Source organism: Egretta garzetta, unplaced genomic scaffold, assembly GCF_000687185.1.
Source record: "Egretta garzetta isolate BGI_Z169 unplaced genomic scaffold, ASM68718v1 scaffold151, whole genome shotgun sequence".
NCBI lineage: Eukaryota > Metazoa > Chordata > Aves > Pelecaniformes > Ardeidae > Egretta > Egretta garzetta.
This window is the reverse complement of record NW_009258615.1, coordinates 1,782,286-1,800,548: the sequence shown is the minus strand read 5'-3', so window position 1 is coordinate 1,800,548 and position 18,263 is coordinate 1,782,286. Positions and strand designations below refer to the sequence as shown.

The window sequence follows — 18,263 nt, the reverse complement described above, 5'->3', positions numbered from 1 at the left end:
AGTAAACCAACTAGGAACAATACCACTTTAAACTTAGTTTTGAAGATCACATCATACAAAATGAACTTGGAATGGGTGATCATGGGTTTATCCAATTTACCCTTAATGAAAAAAACAAATAAAATAATTTATAAACTATTGTTTTCAATTCTGAATGATAACATGAAATGAACAAGTTAGTCCATAAAATCAACTGAATCAGAAACACATATTGAAGATGTGGCACAATTTTTAAATAAAAGATACAAAACTTATCTAAAATTTAAAAAGGAAAAATATTTGTTGTAAAGAGCCAGACATGACTGAATGGTAAGTTTCCTTAAAAAAGATATAATCCAAAAGAAATGGAAGAAAGGAATCTTTCAAAGAAAATTATGTAAGAAGAAGTAGGGATAAAGCAGTAGTTGCCAGAATCTGAGATGGTTCTGATCCTGCTAAGGAACGAACACACTAAAATGGTCCTTAGCCACACAAACTGCTAAAGAACAAAAGAATGCATGACTTAACACTAACAATGGAGTTGAGATTAAAAATAATTGAAGCATGACCCAAATAAAAAATGCACACATTGCATTTCAGTAATTAACAGACAGGCAAGGACAGGGTAAGCTAATTGGAACAATCTACTAAAACAGAAATAACTGCAGCAGACTATAGTAAAACATATGAAGGTTTTAATTCTTGTTAAGAGTCATTGCTTCTAGCAGTCTCCAAAGAAAGGGCTCAAAAGTTAGTGAGCCTAAGCCTGAATTATCTTTGCATTACATTTCTATATTTGAAATCACCTTTAAAAAAGAAAAGTCTCTTACCTTTAAAAAAAAAAAGTATCTTAGAACATTTGTGTCTACAGCAGTTGCTGTGTTATTTTTCTCCTTCCACAGTACAGCTGTGGAAATACTGCCTTGGAAGGAAGTTATCTTAATTAGATTACAATAACACCAGAAAAGACTGAAGGAATTAAATTCTAATTTTTTACTCATCAGCATAGCTGTACATTCTTTAAGGGATCAATTGACTTAATTGCAAGTCAAATATTACTAGAATTAAAACTAGAAAGAAATAATTCACATAACATTCTACCTGGAAAATTTTCTCACTGATTTCTCGTTCATGTAAAGGGACTGGCTTATAGTTTCGGAACTCTGCCACCTCTCCATTTCTGAGCTGCAAGAGTCGGAATCTCTTTGATCTATTAAATTCCTCATCAGAAACAAAATTAAATTCTTGCTGCAACTGTTCCAATCTGAAGTAATCGGGAACGCGTGCCTCTCCACTTGTGGCAACCTAAATTATTAACCCAAAAAATTATTAATCTTTTCATACAAAGTGACAAAAGTCTATAAAATAACTTCTGTAAGTCTTACATACATATTGCAAAGATGTTGGTTTTAAGCAAAAGCAGACCAAACGTTTTAAAGTATGTTTTTGTTGAGCAAAGTATATGAGATTATACATTTAAGAATACAAAAAAATTCTATTTCCTCGTAACATAAACAAAACACTAAAGAGTAGGAAAACTATAACATAGCAGAGTAACCTAGGAAGCTGTGCTATAAAGACGATCCATTTACACAACTTCTGCTATGTAAATAGCTCCTCAATTTGATGTTTAGAAAAGTCCCAACTTCTACAGTACACTAGATCTCTTTGTGCAATTGTCACTAGTGAGCAACTTCCTATTTAATACCATAAAAGTACAGTGGGAATACACCTGCACTTTAAGGAAACAACAAACTCAAAATCCGTATTTTTTTTTTAATTTATAAATTAATCAGTTTGCATACTCCTTTATACTTATTTTTTCACCACTAGAATACTACTGAATGGATTAATAAATCATACTGATAAATAAATAATTAACCCACTACTAAATGGATTAATAAATCTTATTTTTAATAGACATTTTGCTTCTTAACACTGACACAAGTATGTCCATCACAAATCCGAATGCTACTACATCCCTGGCATACATGCAGATTGCCTGAGAAAGTAGTGGGGACTAGGTGCTTCACAGATCCCTTACCCTTACAGCTCTGAAAAAGCCACCTACCATGATCAACTGCATCAGTGCTGCATTGTTTGGGTCATTTGGATCAAGTTTTGCTTCCGCTGCCCACTTAGCTAGTTTCTTCATGTCAGTTAAGCCCGATGTGCCAATGGATGCAATAGCATCAATATTTTTTAAAGCACTAAAAAGACGGAATTGACAGAACTTACACCTAAAGCACGTATGATATAGCAATATAAAAAAAGCATTTAAAACAAGCTTAGAAAAAAACTGAAAAGCTCCCCACAACCTGAATAGTAAATTCCCCTACACAATTATTAGTTGTAGCTATGCGACTGAGGGAGTGATGAATTGCAAAGGAACATAAGGGGGAAATATGAAAGAATTGGTGGAAGGGAACTGTTATACAAAGTAATAAGGTGCTTATTGATAGGTTTATGGTACACCTATACTATTCCACATTGCTGATTACTAGGAATTAAGATGATAAATTGCCTCCCAGCATGGAAGTTTAACATAAAAGTTCTGACAATCAATACTGAAGAGAACTTCTTAGATGTACAGTCCTTGCTTGTGCTCTATCTTAAATCCTGTCTTTGACACATCTCCTGGATGGGTCTCTCAGACCTGCATTGTAGTCTTGGTCTCTGCCCCCTTCCCAGCTGTTTCTGGGTAGACCCTGGGGCCCGATTCATCCCCTCCCCATGTCTGGGACTGCTGCCAGTACCCTGCTCTGCCTGTCATACTCAGTTTCTGTAGGACTGCCTGTGCTGGGACACCCTTGCAGCCTTCTGCCTTGTGGTGCAGCCCTGCTTTTGGTCCTCCCTGACACTACAAGTCCTAGCTCCGCTCCTTATCCTTTGGATGCTCCTGCTCACTTTCTTGTATTCACAGTAGGCAAGGAAGTATGGTAGGTAGCATGGAGGCCATTTCTACACTGACTTGCTGGCCAGCCTTCTGGCATCTTCTCACAAAAGCCAACCCTGAAGCCCCACTGCTACAAAACCTTGCCATGTAAACTCAATACACCAGGACATGCATGTTATTAGCCAAATACCACAGATATTGTGGATATTGCCCCTTCTCTTGTTAGGGGTGCTAATTTGAGTGTTTGTTCTCTACTTATCTGAATATTTTCAAGAAAGCTTTAAGAACATATGGATCTTTCTCACACTTGGTTAGACTCAGCCAAATATCCAGCAGTTACTGGAGCAGCAGACAAAGTGGTAACATCAAGGTTGTATCTTTAGGCACCAGTCTCGAACAAATGGACACTGAATCACGGCTGTGCTGAAAAGCTAACGGGCAGCAAAAACTAACTTTAGGCATCAAAATCTCGTCTCCAGCTTTCACAACAGACAATGGAAAGTAACAGGGGGCTGTTCATCTCTAGAGGGTGATTCAACAAAGTGTGTTTTACAGCTAACTTCCTTCTGAAATTCCCCATTTTTCCATTTACTACAGTGATTAGTCTCCTGGGTTTAAAGTTAGCCTTTGGGAATGCATCCTTATGTTTTAATCTCATGCTATTCTAGTCTCACTGAAGTCAGCAGGTTACTGATATGCTGATCAGCAAATTACTCTAATGGCTGCAGCTTGGGTCAAAAATAGTAACAGAGTGATTGGGATGCCAATGTCTAGCCTCTAAATAAACAAAAATCTGACAGAATCTAATCAGCTGTGAGAGGTACTTGCTCAGTGTTATTAAGTATAGGAAAACTCTTAAGGCTTACAGTGAAGTTACCCGAGGACATTATAAAAGCAGACTTTATGTACCATCTCCTTGACTTTACTGGAATTATATAAAAGAAACAAAATGGACAAATAATCTACAATATCCAACTTGCAGCCACAGGGCAAATTAGATTGTTTCAAATTGAATAATATACTAATGTCTGCAGGTCAACAGGCTTTTGCTGGAGAAAAATCATGAAAGAGTATTATCTTGGAATCATCCAACAGTTGAGAATTTATTACTGATTAGTTCACTAACAGCATCAAGCACCCATACTAACCTCTACTGCTTGCATAGCATAATTACATTAATTACAGAAAAGGCATTTAAAGCATGTGTCCCTATAGCCTCCCCAAATGCACTTTGGATAAGAAAAAGCTGGAGCTTCTGTTCTTAGCAAAATGATTACAGGAATGTTCCTTGCTAATATATATATCTTCTATTAGAAAATCATAAAAGTGAATTAATCAGCTTGAGTGTAACTTTAATATTGTCTATAAATAGTATACTAAAAGATAAAATTTCTAACTAAAATCTATTTAACCTAAGATATCTGCATGAGGTTACAGTGCAGAGTAAAATGTATAAACTTAAGGAAAAAGATTTTTAATTATGAAAGTGTATTTTTAAAAAAATACTAGTATAATCAGTTTCCCATGAATCAATGAAAGTTCATATCATATTACCTTGGAATGCCTGTGTTTTGCTGAGATACTGGAGGTATTAAGGGGATTCCTTTTTCTCCAACTGCCCAAGAAACACTATTGGATACTTTCCCAGAGGTCATTAAAGTCATTTTGTTGCTACCATCAGCTTCAAATGAAAAGGACACACCTATCAAGGAGGAAAAACCCCAAAGCAGTATATTTATGCATTCAAACACAATGTATAAACATCTTTAAAAATAATTCCTGAAAATAAGTACTCAAATAACCTCTGCCTTTATATAAATTGGGTAATGTGAAACAACTTGATTCTGCTGCATGCTGTGGGGAAGGACTCTGCTCTACAAAAGGAGTGAAAGATTCCATTCCATCTACAGGAAGGCTTTCCATTTGGGTTGGAAGGAAAGGCTATGACTTGAAAGCTATGCCAAAGGCTTTTTTTTCCTTCACAGATGCACACTATTTAATATTTTCAGGTAGTTTTCAGATTCAGCATACTGTTATTAATGAAACACAAATTCAGAGTCAAAAGAATTATGCATGCCTGAAAAGGCAGTCCTAAAGCTTTATGATACACAATTGTATATACAGTCATCATGATCAATGACATTTACACACACATTTGTTACAATGATTTTTTACCACATTTCTTTCCTCCACAGCTTTTTATCTAGTCTTCTGCTCTAGCTTGATCTGTATTTCATATATGGCAAATTTATGCAAGCCAGGCATCTCATAATGCTGTTCAACCCTATTATATAAACTTGAAAGTTCCATATGCTACTATGTATTATTCTTGTTTCCCCTTTTCCTATCCCTCCTTTGTTTTATCTTACTAAAGTCCTAGGGATAAAATGTGTTGCAGGATGTCAACAACAAAAACATGAATACAAAAAATTACTCTGCATATACACTTATACAGCCAGTTTTTCACTGGTTTAAAACATTAAAATCACTGGAGCTATACTGATTAATACCATCTGCTTGCTCTGCAGCGTCAGAGGCCTGATTACTTAAATACTAAAAAAACCCAAATGCCTTCTATAGCTCGTAGAGCTCCACTAATACTACAAGCCGAATAATAAACACACACATTTTTATTATATACATCTTAAAATTAGTAAGAGACAAAAATTCCACAGCAAACTTTAATAATAAGAATCATGACTATTTTATAAGATTCAGTTACAGAAGCTGTAAATCCTCTTAACAAAATTTACTGTGAAACTTATGCCAAGCCTGTTACTCCTACGCGGTTGCAGCAAAATGAGAAACTTTCAACTGAGAAAGACTGAGAGTCCCTACCACTCCCAACTCCTTCATGGTCCAACATCACACGCTGATTGCTACTGAACTCTACTTCCTCCATAGGAGCACTGCCTGTCAGAATTGTAGTCTCAGGAACAGGTATGAACACTTCAGCCAACAAGGTGGTACTGCTCATACCCATTGTTTCGTATATCTAGAAAAAAAACACGGTGACAGACATAGTAAAAAATTTACACATGTATTCATGAAAAGTTGAAAACATATTGTAGGGTATCTGGACAAAAGGGTTTACTATGACCTAAGCATGAAATAATTCATTTAAGGCAATTGAATTAATTTACTTTCTAAAACAGCCAATTAGCAGACATTTCAGCTACCAGCAGCTAACTTGGTCTGAATTATTCTTAAAAGTATATCGTCCTCACCTTTCTAATACACCTGAGAATAGTACGATAAACTCCAGGCTTTAAAGAGCATCATTGTACAATATTCAACTGATTGTGACAGTCAGTAGCCAGAGGGATTCTGCCTCACTAGTTCTCCCTTGCCATGAAAGGCAGGGTAAGGCACACAGTCCCTGTTCTGGCAGTACTGCAGGCTGCTTCCCTCTTTCCTGGCCAGCTGCAAGCTCAGAGTGATGTGAGTGATTTCTCCATTCAGATGTTTTTAATCCAAGAAGATGGTGTGTTTTTTCCCTTTCAATTTGTGCATTACATAAATGGAGCAGGCAAGGGGTATACACCCTCCTCGGAACTACCAGTTACCTAACAGGAAAAGTCATCCAACAGGAGCACTACGACCCTGACCATGTTCCTCCTAAAAATACATTTTATTTGCTCTAAAAATTATTCATGTGTCTCATTCATTAATTCATACTTGGAATGGGGTGGTGGTGGTTTGACTTAACTGCACATTTGATCAAGTCAAGCGCAGTTATGGACGTTACTAGCAATGAATTTCTTTCTTATCCCCCTCCAGCAAACATTATGATTTTACTGTGTGGACAATAATGTTTCATGAAGACCGTTTTGGCAAGTTTACCTGCAACATAGATCAGTTTTTCTAAAAGTAAGATGCTGCTCTTCTAACATACTTAATTACGCCCCAATTATTTAATTTCCCCCATGCAGCCCATAGTCATAGAATCATAGAATCACTTTGGTTGGAAAAGACCTTTGAGATCATCGAGTCCAACCTTTAACCAACCCTGCCATGCTATATGTAACACATATATAGATATATAAAACACACACACACATACACAAAGCACAATCAGAAAAAACATAGCAGCAAAGTTGAAAGCTTGTGACTGGAGAAGCAAGGAAGGGGTATAAGACTGATGATTTACAAAGAGTCTTTCACAGGTTTTTTGGTCTTTACAACATTACCATAGAGCAAAATAAAAACATTACAGGAGTAATTACATTTCATATTATCTTTTTTAAAGTTACTATGATAAATCATTATCTACCTGTAATTTTAAACTCTCTGGCCAATTGAATATTTGTAAATTGAAAATCTGTCCGAAGTGAACTCTGAAATCTGAACTTATTGGTCGGGTAACAGTCCTTGATACTTCTTTGGAGTTGAAAAGGACTTTTATAAATGCTGAGCGTTTCTTCACATCTTCTCGTCGCAAAACTTCTGCTCTGTAAATATGTCAGACAGGCTGTCACATCATTTTTAATAACATTTTTATTCTCTGGTTGTTTTTAATGAGAATCTGATTCCTCAACAGGAAACAAAGGTCACCTAAATAAAGTTGGTATTCTCCTAAAAATGTCACTACAGAGGAATGACTTTTAAACTATTATTTAACAGTTGTTTTATCTTCACATGAATATAAAATGATTTAAAAATGGACAGGTCAAACTTTAGATCCACTTCATATAAAAGGAGTTATTTAGGGAAACAAAATTCCCTTCTACTCCATTCCTCCAAAGCACAACAAATGATGTTAAATTGAGTTAAGATTTTGAAATTTTTAGTCACTGGGAGTAGAACAGCCAAGCAATATTCCTTGATGAGGCTATGTGCTGAATAAGTATGAAACAAAGCAGTTTTTAAATTACTAAAATCTGCTAGATGTACATTAAATTGCATGTGTAAATGTGGAAAGCAACAGAAGTAAATATATTTATTTTATCCACAGTGAAATCTCTGGTTTACTACACAATTTCTTTATTTTCCCTTTGTTGACTACAGCACAGACCTGGTATAAAGGACTAGCTAGTGAGTGTGGTACTGCCAGAAGTGACCTAGACTCTACACTGAAAACAACTTCTTTATATATACACCACTGTTCTATGCAGATGCTCAAGGAACATCAGAAGGTTCAAAGGGAATGTGTAGACATGCATTCTCCAAGCCCAGTGTATATGAGGATACATGTGACTTGAATTATCTCAGCTTCAGAAGCAGAAATTTTATCACTAGGCTAAACAGAACGGTGAGCACACACTTCTGAAGTTGTTAATTAATAAATAACAGCAGAAAAACATGAACAAAGTAATTTGTAGGCCAACATTTATCTTACCGAGGACACAGCTCAGTTGGAGTTATGCTTCCTGAGAGGACCAGTTCAGGAACTAGAGCAGGCTCTCCAGGTTTCCTTCTGCAGTTGTCAGCTTTTTCTCTAACCTGCTGCTCTATTTCCAGGCTATTGGCCATTTTAGGTGGGATGGGTTTTACACGTTCCTCACCAAGATCACAATCTTCTACTGATTCTTCTTCATTAATGTCTTTTTTCTTCTTTTTCTTCTTGGACTTCTGCATATAAAAATAATAATGTTCCTCCTGAACTTACTTCAATCAGTAGAGTTTTTTTCTCTTGTTCTCTTGATTCACAAGTGATAAACACATGAGAAATAGTTGTATAATTTTAAAATCATCACATACAAAAATAAGATTTCTCTCATTCTCTAGTTCCTCTTCAGATTCAGAATCAGCAATGCACTCCTTTCATACACTTCAAAACCAAAATGCACTTCCAATAAAACATTTATTTAACCTTCCCAACCAACTTACAAAATAAACATGTTTCTTGAACATTCTGCCTAGCTGCTGTCCTCTCATTTAGCCTGAGTTACCATGTCCATTCTGTTAGGATTGGAGGAAGGTTACTCAACCAGTAGACACAGTTCTTTGAGATGTATTGTCTGCATACACATTGACAAAGTGAATGCACATATGCCACAAACTTTGGGGCACAGTATTTTTAGCTTAGCAGTATCTTTAGCATGAGCTAAAGATATGAATGATCCCCTCCCGTCCTCTATGCCAAACAAAAGAATAACCAAACAGAACACCACATGCCTTTCAGCATCTCCTAAACTGCAGAACTCCAGTTCATGTGCATGTTCAGCTTTATACAACTGCAAGCAAGTTCCTCCTTCTGCAGACTTACAGATTACTTGGAAGTACAGCTTGCTCAGAAGCAGCAGTCACTTCATGATTTAAGATATCGTAAGCAGAAGAGGAGGAGGCAAGGAAAGCAAACAGTTTCTCCTGACTAACTGAAGTACTTAGCCAAACAACTTGTTTGCATACTTTTATTAATAAATATTCTTTCTTTCTTTCTTGGTCTAGTTTCATGTTATCCTTTTTGTTCCTGTATTTCCTTCTAAATTTATCTAGTCTATGCTACCGCTAGTGTCTTCCTTAGATTCATGTGACCTGTGTTAGTAAGACACAAACAGCAGTGATTAACCAACAAAGTACTTTCAGTAAAACAAAATAAAGTACTTCTGGGCATGAAAGGAAGGTCTGTGTACTCCATTTCACTCTAAAGGGAAAGAACCCAAATCATCTCGGTCTCAAGACAGTTCATGACTAACACAATAAAAAGATGCTGAAAGCAGCTTTCGCTGGAACCACCCACCATGGCATTTGTGAAGGCATAACTGGCTAGAGGTAGATGAACAGTTCCCATTGGGATCAATGCTCAAGACTACCTACCTTCATTTTAAGGTTTACATTTATTCATCTTATCCAACAAGTGAATTGACAAGATTCTAGTAAGTCATGTGCCCACTAGTGTTCTGATAATAGCAATTTCCAATACCAGCAGCTCAGCTTTCCCTCAAACATCTTAAGTGTCTTCCACAGATGCTGCTATGTGAAAAAACTTTCCACAAAAGTATCAGCAGATGCACTAGATTCTTGAAAACTGTCTCTGAAGCATTTCCTTCGACTTTATCTTGCTTTGGTATCCAAAAAAACCCTGCAGTGTTCAAACTGGGCAGTAATTATATTCAAGTGTAATCACCATTACCCTGGGGTATCCAGCACATTGCCACGCAACTACGCAAGCAAGTCTGATTTTGCTGGCACTGCCACAGGCTATTTCAAAGATCATCCTCTTGCCCTGTATTGGTCTAGCTCCTGTATTTGTCAATGTGCCCTTGAAGCATGCCTGAGACCTTAACTACAGTACAGATCATTAGTCATAAAGCTTTCCAGAGGTAAAAGGCTAGAATATTAATTAATTTTTCAGGTCTGGGACATTCCTGAACATAAATTTACATGAGATGACATCAACTCCTTGTTCAATAGAAACACCCTATAATTATTTTGCTTCACCACTCACACACACACACACAAAATTCATCCATGTTTTTTCTTTGCAAGAAGGACATGAATTTAATGGGAATGCTGCAAAACTATTGAATTTAGAGAAAGAACTGCTGAAGTGCTGAAAATCAGTAGTGGAAGACAATGCTCCACAAAACCCTAGTATGTTTTAATTTTTTAATTAACAACTAACTTACCAACAAATTCTAAGTAGGCAGAATGCATCCAAATACATTTATGCCTAGCTACCTTGAAACAGATTTTTTTCTGTATTAGAAGGACAAATTTTGAACACATTTAGTAATAATTTTTTATTTGTGAAACTGAATTATTTAAACAAACCTGTGCCTTCTTCCAGGATTTCCACTCTTGTAGCTCCATTTTATACTCCTCCATTTTCTTTCCATATTCTTCCATATATTCTTCTAGTAATTCATTTATCTCAGCCTGAATTTCTGCTTCGTATGCTTTTTCATCTAACCTCTGATCAACCTCTTCCCTTCAAAACAATAGTTATCAACATGTTGCATAAATTAACAGAAGGGCTACAATTAAGTCTATAATATATGTCTACTTCTCTATGAATTAATTTAATTATATCAAAAGTGTGTTCTATTTAAAAATATTTGCATAGATAGTCTACAAGTTGATAGCAGATAGTTACCATCCAGAATTATTATAATTATTTTTCTTTACTCATTAGCCTTTAGAAATCCTTTCTGTTACATCTTATTTTAACCTTCCTAGCTCCCCAAGCTCAAAAAGAATAGTGGTAGGCTCAACCATTGCCAGACAGTACACAATTCCTTACTTTTGCGCCCTTCATATCAGAATTGTGAGTTCTCAAATGGACTAATCTTATTAAAACTCTGCTGCAAATGAAATACAGAAGTGTTACCAAAACATACTTCCTCAAATAAAGTTTCATGGGTGTGTTAGTAAACTTCTGAAAGTCACGGAGGGATTTAATTTGTTTCCAAACTTTTATAATGGTCTTAAGCAACATTCTGTCTTTTTCTTGTTCAGCATCACGAAGTCTTCTGGTTTGCCTAGAAATATATATACATATGCACAAAATCAGTAAGAATTGTATAACTCAGTGGAACAAAAGAGTGAAAACTTGTGATACTAAAAGCCAAGTGATGCGGGTTTCAATTTGATTGATGGCTGTAGTGGTTTAAATCCAAGGAGCATAAAACCCAGACTTGAAGATGGCAGGATTTGATTTCCTTCTGTACTCTAGTCTCTTGCATTTAGGACAAGCTGACTTCAATTACAGTGCACTCTCTAGAGATCTCAAAGTTTTCTGACATGCTTATTACAGCTGTACATCATTAAAAACATTTTAAAGTCAATTCATGTAAACGACAGCCCAGGAAACCTACGCTGCTGCTATGAAGTAATGCTTATTACAATCATACCTTACAAATATGTTTTAAACTTAACATGCTTCTAGCTCCAGTAAAAAGAACTTGCAGAGATGAAGTAATGTATGAAGTAATGCAAGTCCTTTGACAGCCCTACAAGATTCTTAACACAAACAAAATTAACAGGGTTTTTTTTTCCCTCAGAATTGGTATTTCACATATCCACCCTCTAATCTATTTGTAAGAGAGCACTTTCAATGACCAACACACACTTCCAATGTAAATGTCTATGCAGCACAAGCACAGACCTTTTGCAGTACTATCTCGGTAGCTAAACATGTCTAGTAAAAATAATGCAATTAAAAAAAAAAAAAGATGTAAACTAACACATTACTACTTGTAATATTCACAGAATATAGAAGACAGGGAGGCTGAGTTAGAGCTGAGAAAAGAAAATACATCATACATTATTTAAAAGCATAAGCAAATTTAGTAAAAAGCATAAACAAAGATGAAATACGGACTTTACAGAAAGCAGTATGAGTAACTTCTCCACTTCATTAGCTAGCAGTTTGAATATTACTTAGCCATACAGCTTAATAACCTTTTCTTCTCTGTCTACCAGATGAGGCTAGAAGATGAAGCTTAAAGACATGAGGCACATACAGGTCAGTAATTACACTTATCTAATGTATTCAGTTTGGAAGCAGGACCTCTCAGTAGAGAATCCCCTCTGCTAAAATACAAGAGCCAGAAGAACCTGAGACCTGCAATCCACAGCATACATTGGCTTCTTCCTCAGCAAATGAGAATAGTAGGGCTGAAATTGCTAATTTGCAAAACTCTGCATTCAGATGACATTTCTTCCTCTAACCGATGGAAAACTACAGCTCTGATCTTCAGACAGCAAAGAGGACACATCAGTTACGTTATTGGAGGGTGGAGGAAACAATTAGGTTATTTTCCATGCTACACTCTCTTCACATCTGTAATTTCTCATTAGTGTACTACATTGACCATCAGGGAAATGCAATATTAGAAGAGAGACAAGGCAGGTCAGATTGTTTTTACCAACATATGTGGTCCAAGTTAGTATTAAACACCATGACAGTAAAAAACCCTGGGCCCATCTGAGCCTCATACATGTAACAGCTTCCAACAACAGAGCTGTAGCCAGAAAGAATTACAGATATGAAAAGCCCTAGTATAATCCCAGCCAAGCTCATCTCACATTACTTACGCAACACTGATCTCACTGATTTCAGCTGAGTTTCTTCTGATTCATAATAGTGTGACACTAAACTAAAGTACTCAAGACCTACCAAAACACTTAAGATACCCAGAAGGAATATTCTAAATCAGAATTAACCATCAAGCAAACCTCAGAGTTGGTGCCAAAATCCAAGAATCCGCTTCCCCCCAGTGAACCTTCCCATTACTATTCTCATGCTTTTCCTGGTGAGAACTCCTGTCTCCAAGGTACTGTACGGTAACTGCACACCTCCTGCTCCTAGTCCTCTAGCAAACGTGGTAAGAAAACCTTAACAAAAGCTACTTCTTTTTCAGTGGAAGGAAGACTTTGTCCTTCACTATAAAATAATACATTATAGGCTTCTATAGGTCCTGCACAGATGCCAATGCATTACAAAACAGCGTATTTGAAGGATGAAAACCTGAAGAAGCAATTCCCAAACTAAGAGTAATGGGTGGATGTATAAGTGTAAGCAGGCGTTGATTTCAAGGCTGAAAGCAGAATTGTTATTAAAAAAAAATTTTTTTTTAATATTGTATTATCGTGAGACCCATTACATCAGTCTAAACTTCTGTTTATATAAATTAATACATTATTGCCTACTTTCAAATTGTGAAAAACTTTCAAAGTTTTATTAAGTATCTACTAGTTAAAAGGCTGTTCAGCATAGACCTCCAAAATAATTTTTATCATACTGCTCACGCTTACAGCTCACCACTGTCCATTTGCCAAAAATAAAACTAACTTTTGCTATCAAGCCAAAAACTGTAGTATATTTTTACTACCTAGTTACTGTCCAAGAACAATAACTGTAATCTTGTAAAATAAAATTCTACCATTCTATGTATATTAACCCTCTGGCAAAACCACGGCTAAAATACCTAAGAATGGGAAGAGAATCAAGAACACTTCTGTAATGAGGAAGAAGACAGAAAAAACTAGGGCTTTTGTCTGTTAAAAAAAATTACATCACTTGCATTGTTGCAAGAGCTTCGTGCATCCAGCTGATGTCTATTAAAAGCTTATTTTAATTACTCTGTAATTGTGCAAAACATATCAGTAAATAGTTACTAAGTAATTAACAGAAGGTAATCAAATTAGACCACCTTTGAATCAAGATTTCAGCCTAAGCTATATTTTCTTCATAATTTTTTTTACTCTGTTTAGGAGTGAGAACTCCTAAGCCCCCCAAATTCTTCTAGAGCTATTTACAGCAGAATTTAAGAGTCTGACATGAATCACATTCTGTACCAGCATGGAAAGGAAAAAAGGAATGCAGTTTTAAAAAGCAAGGATTTAATGAATCCATACCTACCTGATCTCAATTTTGTATTCAGGTATGCTCTGTTGTGCCACAGAACCAGGAACTATTCCTCAGAAAATGCAGCTTAAATAAACAAACAATTAACACATGGTTTGACATTTGTGAGGCATACAGTGTAATGCACCTTGACATGAAAGAGCTAGTTACTACCTAACAGAAAACTCCAAACTGTCTTGATTCTGCATTTACGGGGTTTTGCCACATCTGTGAGGTGCTGATTCTTCAAGATGAAATTCTAATTAGGATCCCTGGAGATATGAGGGAGATTTACTGACTTTGATTGCTGTGACAAAACTAAACAAGGGGACAAGACTGATCTAGGGATTATTCTGAAAGCTCACCAATCAAAGGGCTAGGAAAAAAAAAAGTAAGTCTGCCAAAACCTGACCTTCTATAAAGGTTTTCTGGGGACTACAAGGGCCACTAAAGGTAACCCTAGAAAACCAATAAACAACAAAAACGTGTGGATTGTGGATTTAATGAGTGCCTTAGAGAAGCTGGGTACATTGCAACAAAGCATTTAAGCATAACATATTGCATGTAACAACAGGAAGAAGAGAAGGTCTAAGGGCAGGCCAGAATTGTGAACAATGGCATATACAGTTCAAATGCACTTTTGAAGCCATATTGTTGAGTCAAGAGGCTACCCCTTCAACTAAGACTTGAAGATAGGCATCAAATGATTACATAAGAGATGGACACCCAGTTTAGGAGAATGCAAAAATATACATGGCTGCAAAGACAAGAGAATGTAAAGGACTGACTTACCTTATAATAGCCCTTTAAGGTAAAGAATCATCACCACCTTTAATTTACGGAAATCTGAATTTATATGTATTTAATAATCAAACTAATTTTTAACAGACCTACTACATAGAGCTGCCATATCAGAATATTTACCTCACAATTCTAAAGAATTGTTATCCTTTCAGATTTCAAAAGCATTTTAAAATGCTTTAAAAATATTCTTGTGCACCCCGATGATATTAGAATTGTACTAGCAATGCCTAATGTTCATGTACAAATTTACACCAGAGAAGGCCACTAACATTACTTCCAACATACAGATGGAGGAATAGTGATAAGGGCTGCAGAGGGGAAGCAGCCCTGCCAAAGTTAGCCAGCAAGTCAGTAACAGAGCCAGGAACAGAAGAGTCTATGCTTGGTCTAGGGTTTTGCCATGTCACAAGAGTGACATAGTAAACGTGACAACAGTATCCATTTAAAACACAGCAGGTGTCACAGATATATACCTGGAAATGGGTCATCAACTTCTGTACAATTTGGTGAAATTAAACTGCTTCCTCTTTTAACTGACAACTGAAAGTAAACTTCAACAACTTCCCTCCATCCTTGAATACTGTCCTTTGCTGTCTGCCTGTCAGAGCTCCTGTACACACTCCTGTAAAGTTATCGGTCATTCACCGGAAAACATTCTGAATACTCTAAGGAATACTATATAAATTTTATTATATTCTAACAATTATATTCCCTTTACCTTGGAACCTGCATAGAGTTCATTTTAAATAGAAGATCAAAGAAATTAATCATCTTAAATATGCAGTTCTGCACTGAACACACAGCAACCTAGGTGAAATACTTCGGTTGTTACCTTCTGACAAAACACCATTCATTACATACAGTTAGAATTTCATCACTCTGAAGAAACAAATTCAGCTTTTACCTTAAACTGTCACATCATTATCTCAATAACCTATGATGATGGAACAGAAATACCTTGTCTGTGAGAAGTTTGGTAAGATTCTTTTGTCTTCTTGCTAAATACTGATCATATAATTGAGCTAATTTAGCTGCTAACACATGCTCACGGCTAAAACATGGATGATGGGTGAATATCAGTCCAGAAATATCAATATCCAATTGAAATGGCCCCTGAAAATCTCCAGGTCCAACAAGATACTGATTGGCAGCTGTCATTTTTATTGCCTGAAAGAAAAAAAGAATAAAATAGATTTACAAGCCCCAACAAAACTATTTTGCAAAGAGATTCTGTGACAGAACATGGTCCGTTTAGCACTGCCTACATCTAACTACTGTAGTCTTTAACTTTACAGTCTACTTTACAGTCTTAAACTGTAAAAGCTTCTGCAGTAATGTCTTTGCTTTATTGACAAGTGGGTGGCATAAAACCACCATGGGTATTATACACAACAGAATTTTGATAGCCTATATGACGCTGAAATAAGAAGTCACATGCCTGTACTGCAGGTTTTGCTGAGTGATGAAGACGATGACACTGAACTGGAAAAAGAAAAGCCTGCTAGCTCTCTTTCTACCTGTTTGTTTAGTATTGTTTTATTTCCTCTTAGAGCTGAGCTTGAAGATAAAACAGTCCAGCTCTGAGAGAGCAGCTTTCCTTGTAGACCATTTGGATTGTGCAGAAGAGGAACTATGCTATCTGCTTCCCCATTCTAACAACTGGGAAATTCACACCAACAAAGCCCAATGAAAGCTTTCAGCAACAAAGCTTAAAGAGTCTGCTTCAACCCGCTGCAACCCAAAGGCAATCATGGTTCATATCCTCAGGTTACTGAAATCAGAAGAGAATGAGCAGTGCTTCCTGCCTGACTACTGCTGCTCCCCTCTTAGAATTCTTCAGAATAGATTCATGAGAGATATTCGGTACTGTATTGGGTGGCTTTGGTGGGCCCCTGGCATCCAGCCAAAGTCAAACCACCACAGTCACCATAAAAAATGTAGTTATGTAGTGTTGCAGCCCCTTCCTAAGAACCAGAAAAAGGGGGCCTGAGAGGGGAATTCAGCTACTGCATAGCTCTCTTATAGGAGTGGTATAAATGGCCATGAACCACACTTAAATCCTCCTGATTCTTCCACATTCAGTTTCTCATCAAAATGTTTAATATGACATCATCTGTCATAAAAATGATAGCTTTGAATTCCTTATGTTTTAACTATTTTTCTGCCCATAAAGGACCCCTAACCTTAATGTCTTCCTTTCAATAGTGATTTGGGTATTTATACGTCACTATTCACGTAAACATAGTGTTCTTGAAACATAAGCTCTCTTGGACTACCTTTACCAAGATCTAAGAAGCAACCTCTTTTCCTGTATGCAGAAACACCCTGCATAGAACTGTAGTACTGGATGCATCCTGAGAATTACATGTTTGTAACCAGCATCAATTAAAGGGCTACATTCAAATCTGTATCAACAGCAGCAGACAGAAACACTTGTATGTCCCAAAAGAGCAATCTACTTTAGAAGTGTAAAAAGTCACAGTTTTTCCAAGCAGGTAATAGAATGCTAACCAAGCAGAACAATTAAAACTTGCTTAACGCTTGCTGAATGGTTTTAACTGAAACTTATTTTGATTTGTACTGACTGCACACTGCAACTGCTGTTTGCCAGGGTAGGTATGCTGTGGTTAGAGAAAACCAACAAAACCAAAAAAAGATCTGAACTGATGCAACATAACGCCAAATTAGTTGCTTTCTACATGAGCAAAATGCCTGTAAAGACTTATTCTGGAGGAGTTGCATCACTGTAAAATAACCCATCACACACATGCACTTCAATTATTTCTCTCTTAAGATGCAGAGAGCACCTCTGTCCTGATCACCAAGTCTGTATACCAGCTTCTACCACGAGGAGCTTTATAGACACACTAATACAGGAACTGCCCTACTTTGGTATGAGAATATCTAAGGGTGCCTCACAGAAACCTTCGTGACTCACAGACTTGAAACAGTTTGTCAAGGACTGCCACGTTACTATTTTAAGCAGTACTACTGGCTAAACTCTTCACCCTTTTGTATGCATTATTTTTACAGAAAAATAGAGGTGGAATATACTTGAAAAAGTAGAACCCATTTAAAGACCAGTTGCGGAACCCCAAAAAGCAGTCAGTACTCATGATTCTTAGCACAAAATGCTTCAGCTCACCAGGGTTTCTGGTACAGAAGAACTGGGATATTGGATCTCAGGAACCACATATATGAAATATGCCTACCTTTCTATACACTGTTTCAAGTTCTGGTGCAATGCCTTCTTCCAATGAGAATATTGCAGGCCTAGTAGAAGACTGTTTA

The 18,263-nt window shown here is 36.6% G+C and overlaps 1 protein-coding gene across 1 annotated transcript in view; it reads right to left on the bottom strand.

Moving 5' to 3' along the window:
• CC2D2A (coiled-coil and C2 domain containing 2A) overlaps nucleotides 1–18,263 on the bottom strand; it is a 53,883-nt gene that overhangs the window by 28,531 nt on the left and 7,089 nt on the right. The window contains exons 7-17 of the mRNA XM_035903459.1: nucleotides 18,185–18,256; nucleotides 15,902–16,139; nucleotides 14,184–14,235; nucleotides 11,158–11,298; nucleotides 10,592–10,748; nucleotides 8,214–8,446; nucleotides 7,149–7,326; nucleotides 5,714–5,870; nucleotides 4,430–4,577; nucleotides 2,051–2,189; nucleotides 1,081–1,284 (exon numbers count right to left, since the gene is read on the bottom strand). Of these exons, the coding sequence (XP_035759352.1) occupies nucleotides 1,081–1,284; nucleotides 2,051–2,189; nucleotides 4,430–4,577; nucleotides 5,714–5,870; nucleotides 7,149–7,326; nucleotides 8,214–8,446; nucleotides 10,592–10,748; nucleotides 11,158–11,298; nucleotides 14,184–14,235; nucleotides 15,902–16,139; nucleotides 18,185–18,256 (1,719 nt within the window). The remainder of the gene's footprint in view (nucleotides 1–1,080; nucleotides 1,285–2,050; nucleotides 2,190–4,429; nucleotides 4,578–5,713; nucleotides 5,871–7,148; nucleotides 7,327–8,213; nucleotides 8,447–10,591; nucleotides 10,749–11,157; nucleotides 11,299–14,183; nucleotides 14,236–15,901; nucleotides 16,140–18,184; nucleotides 18,257–18,263) is intronic.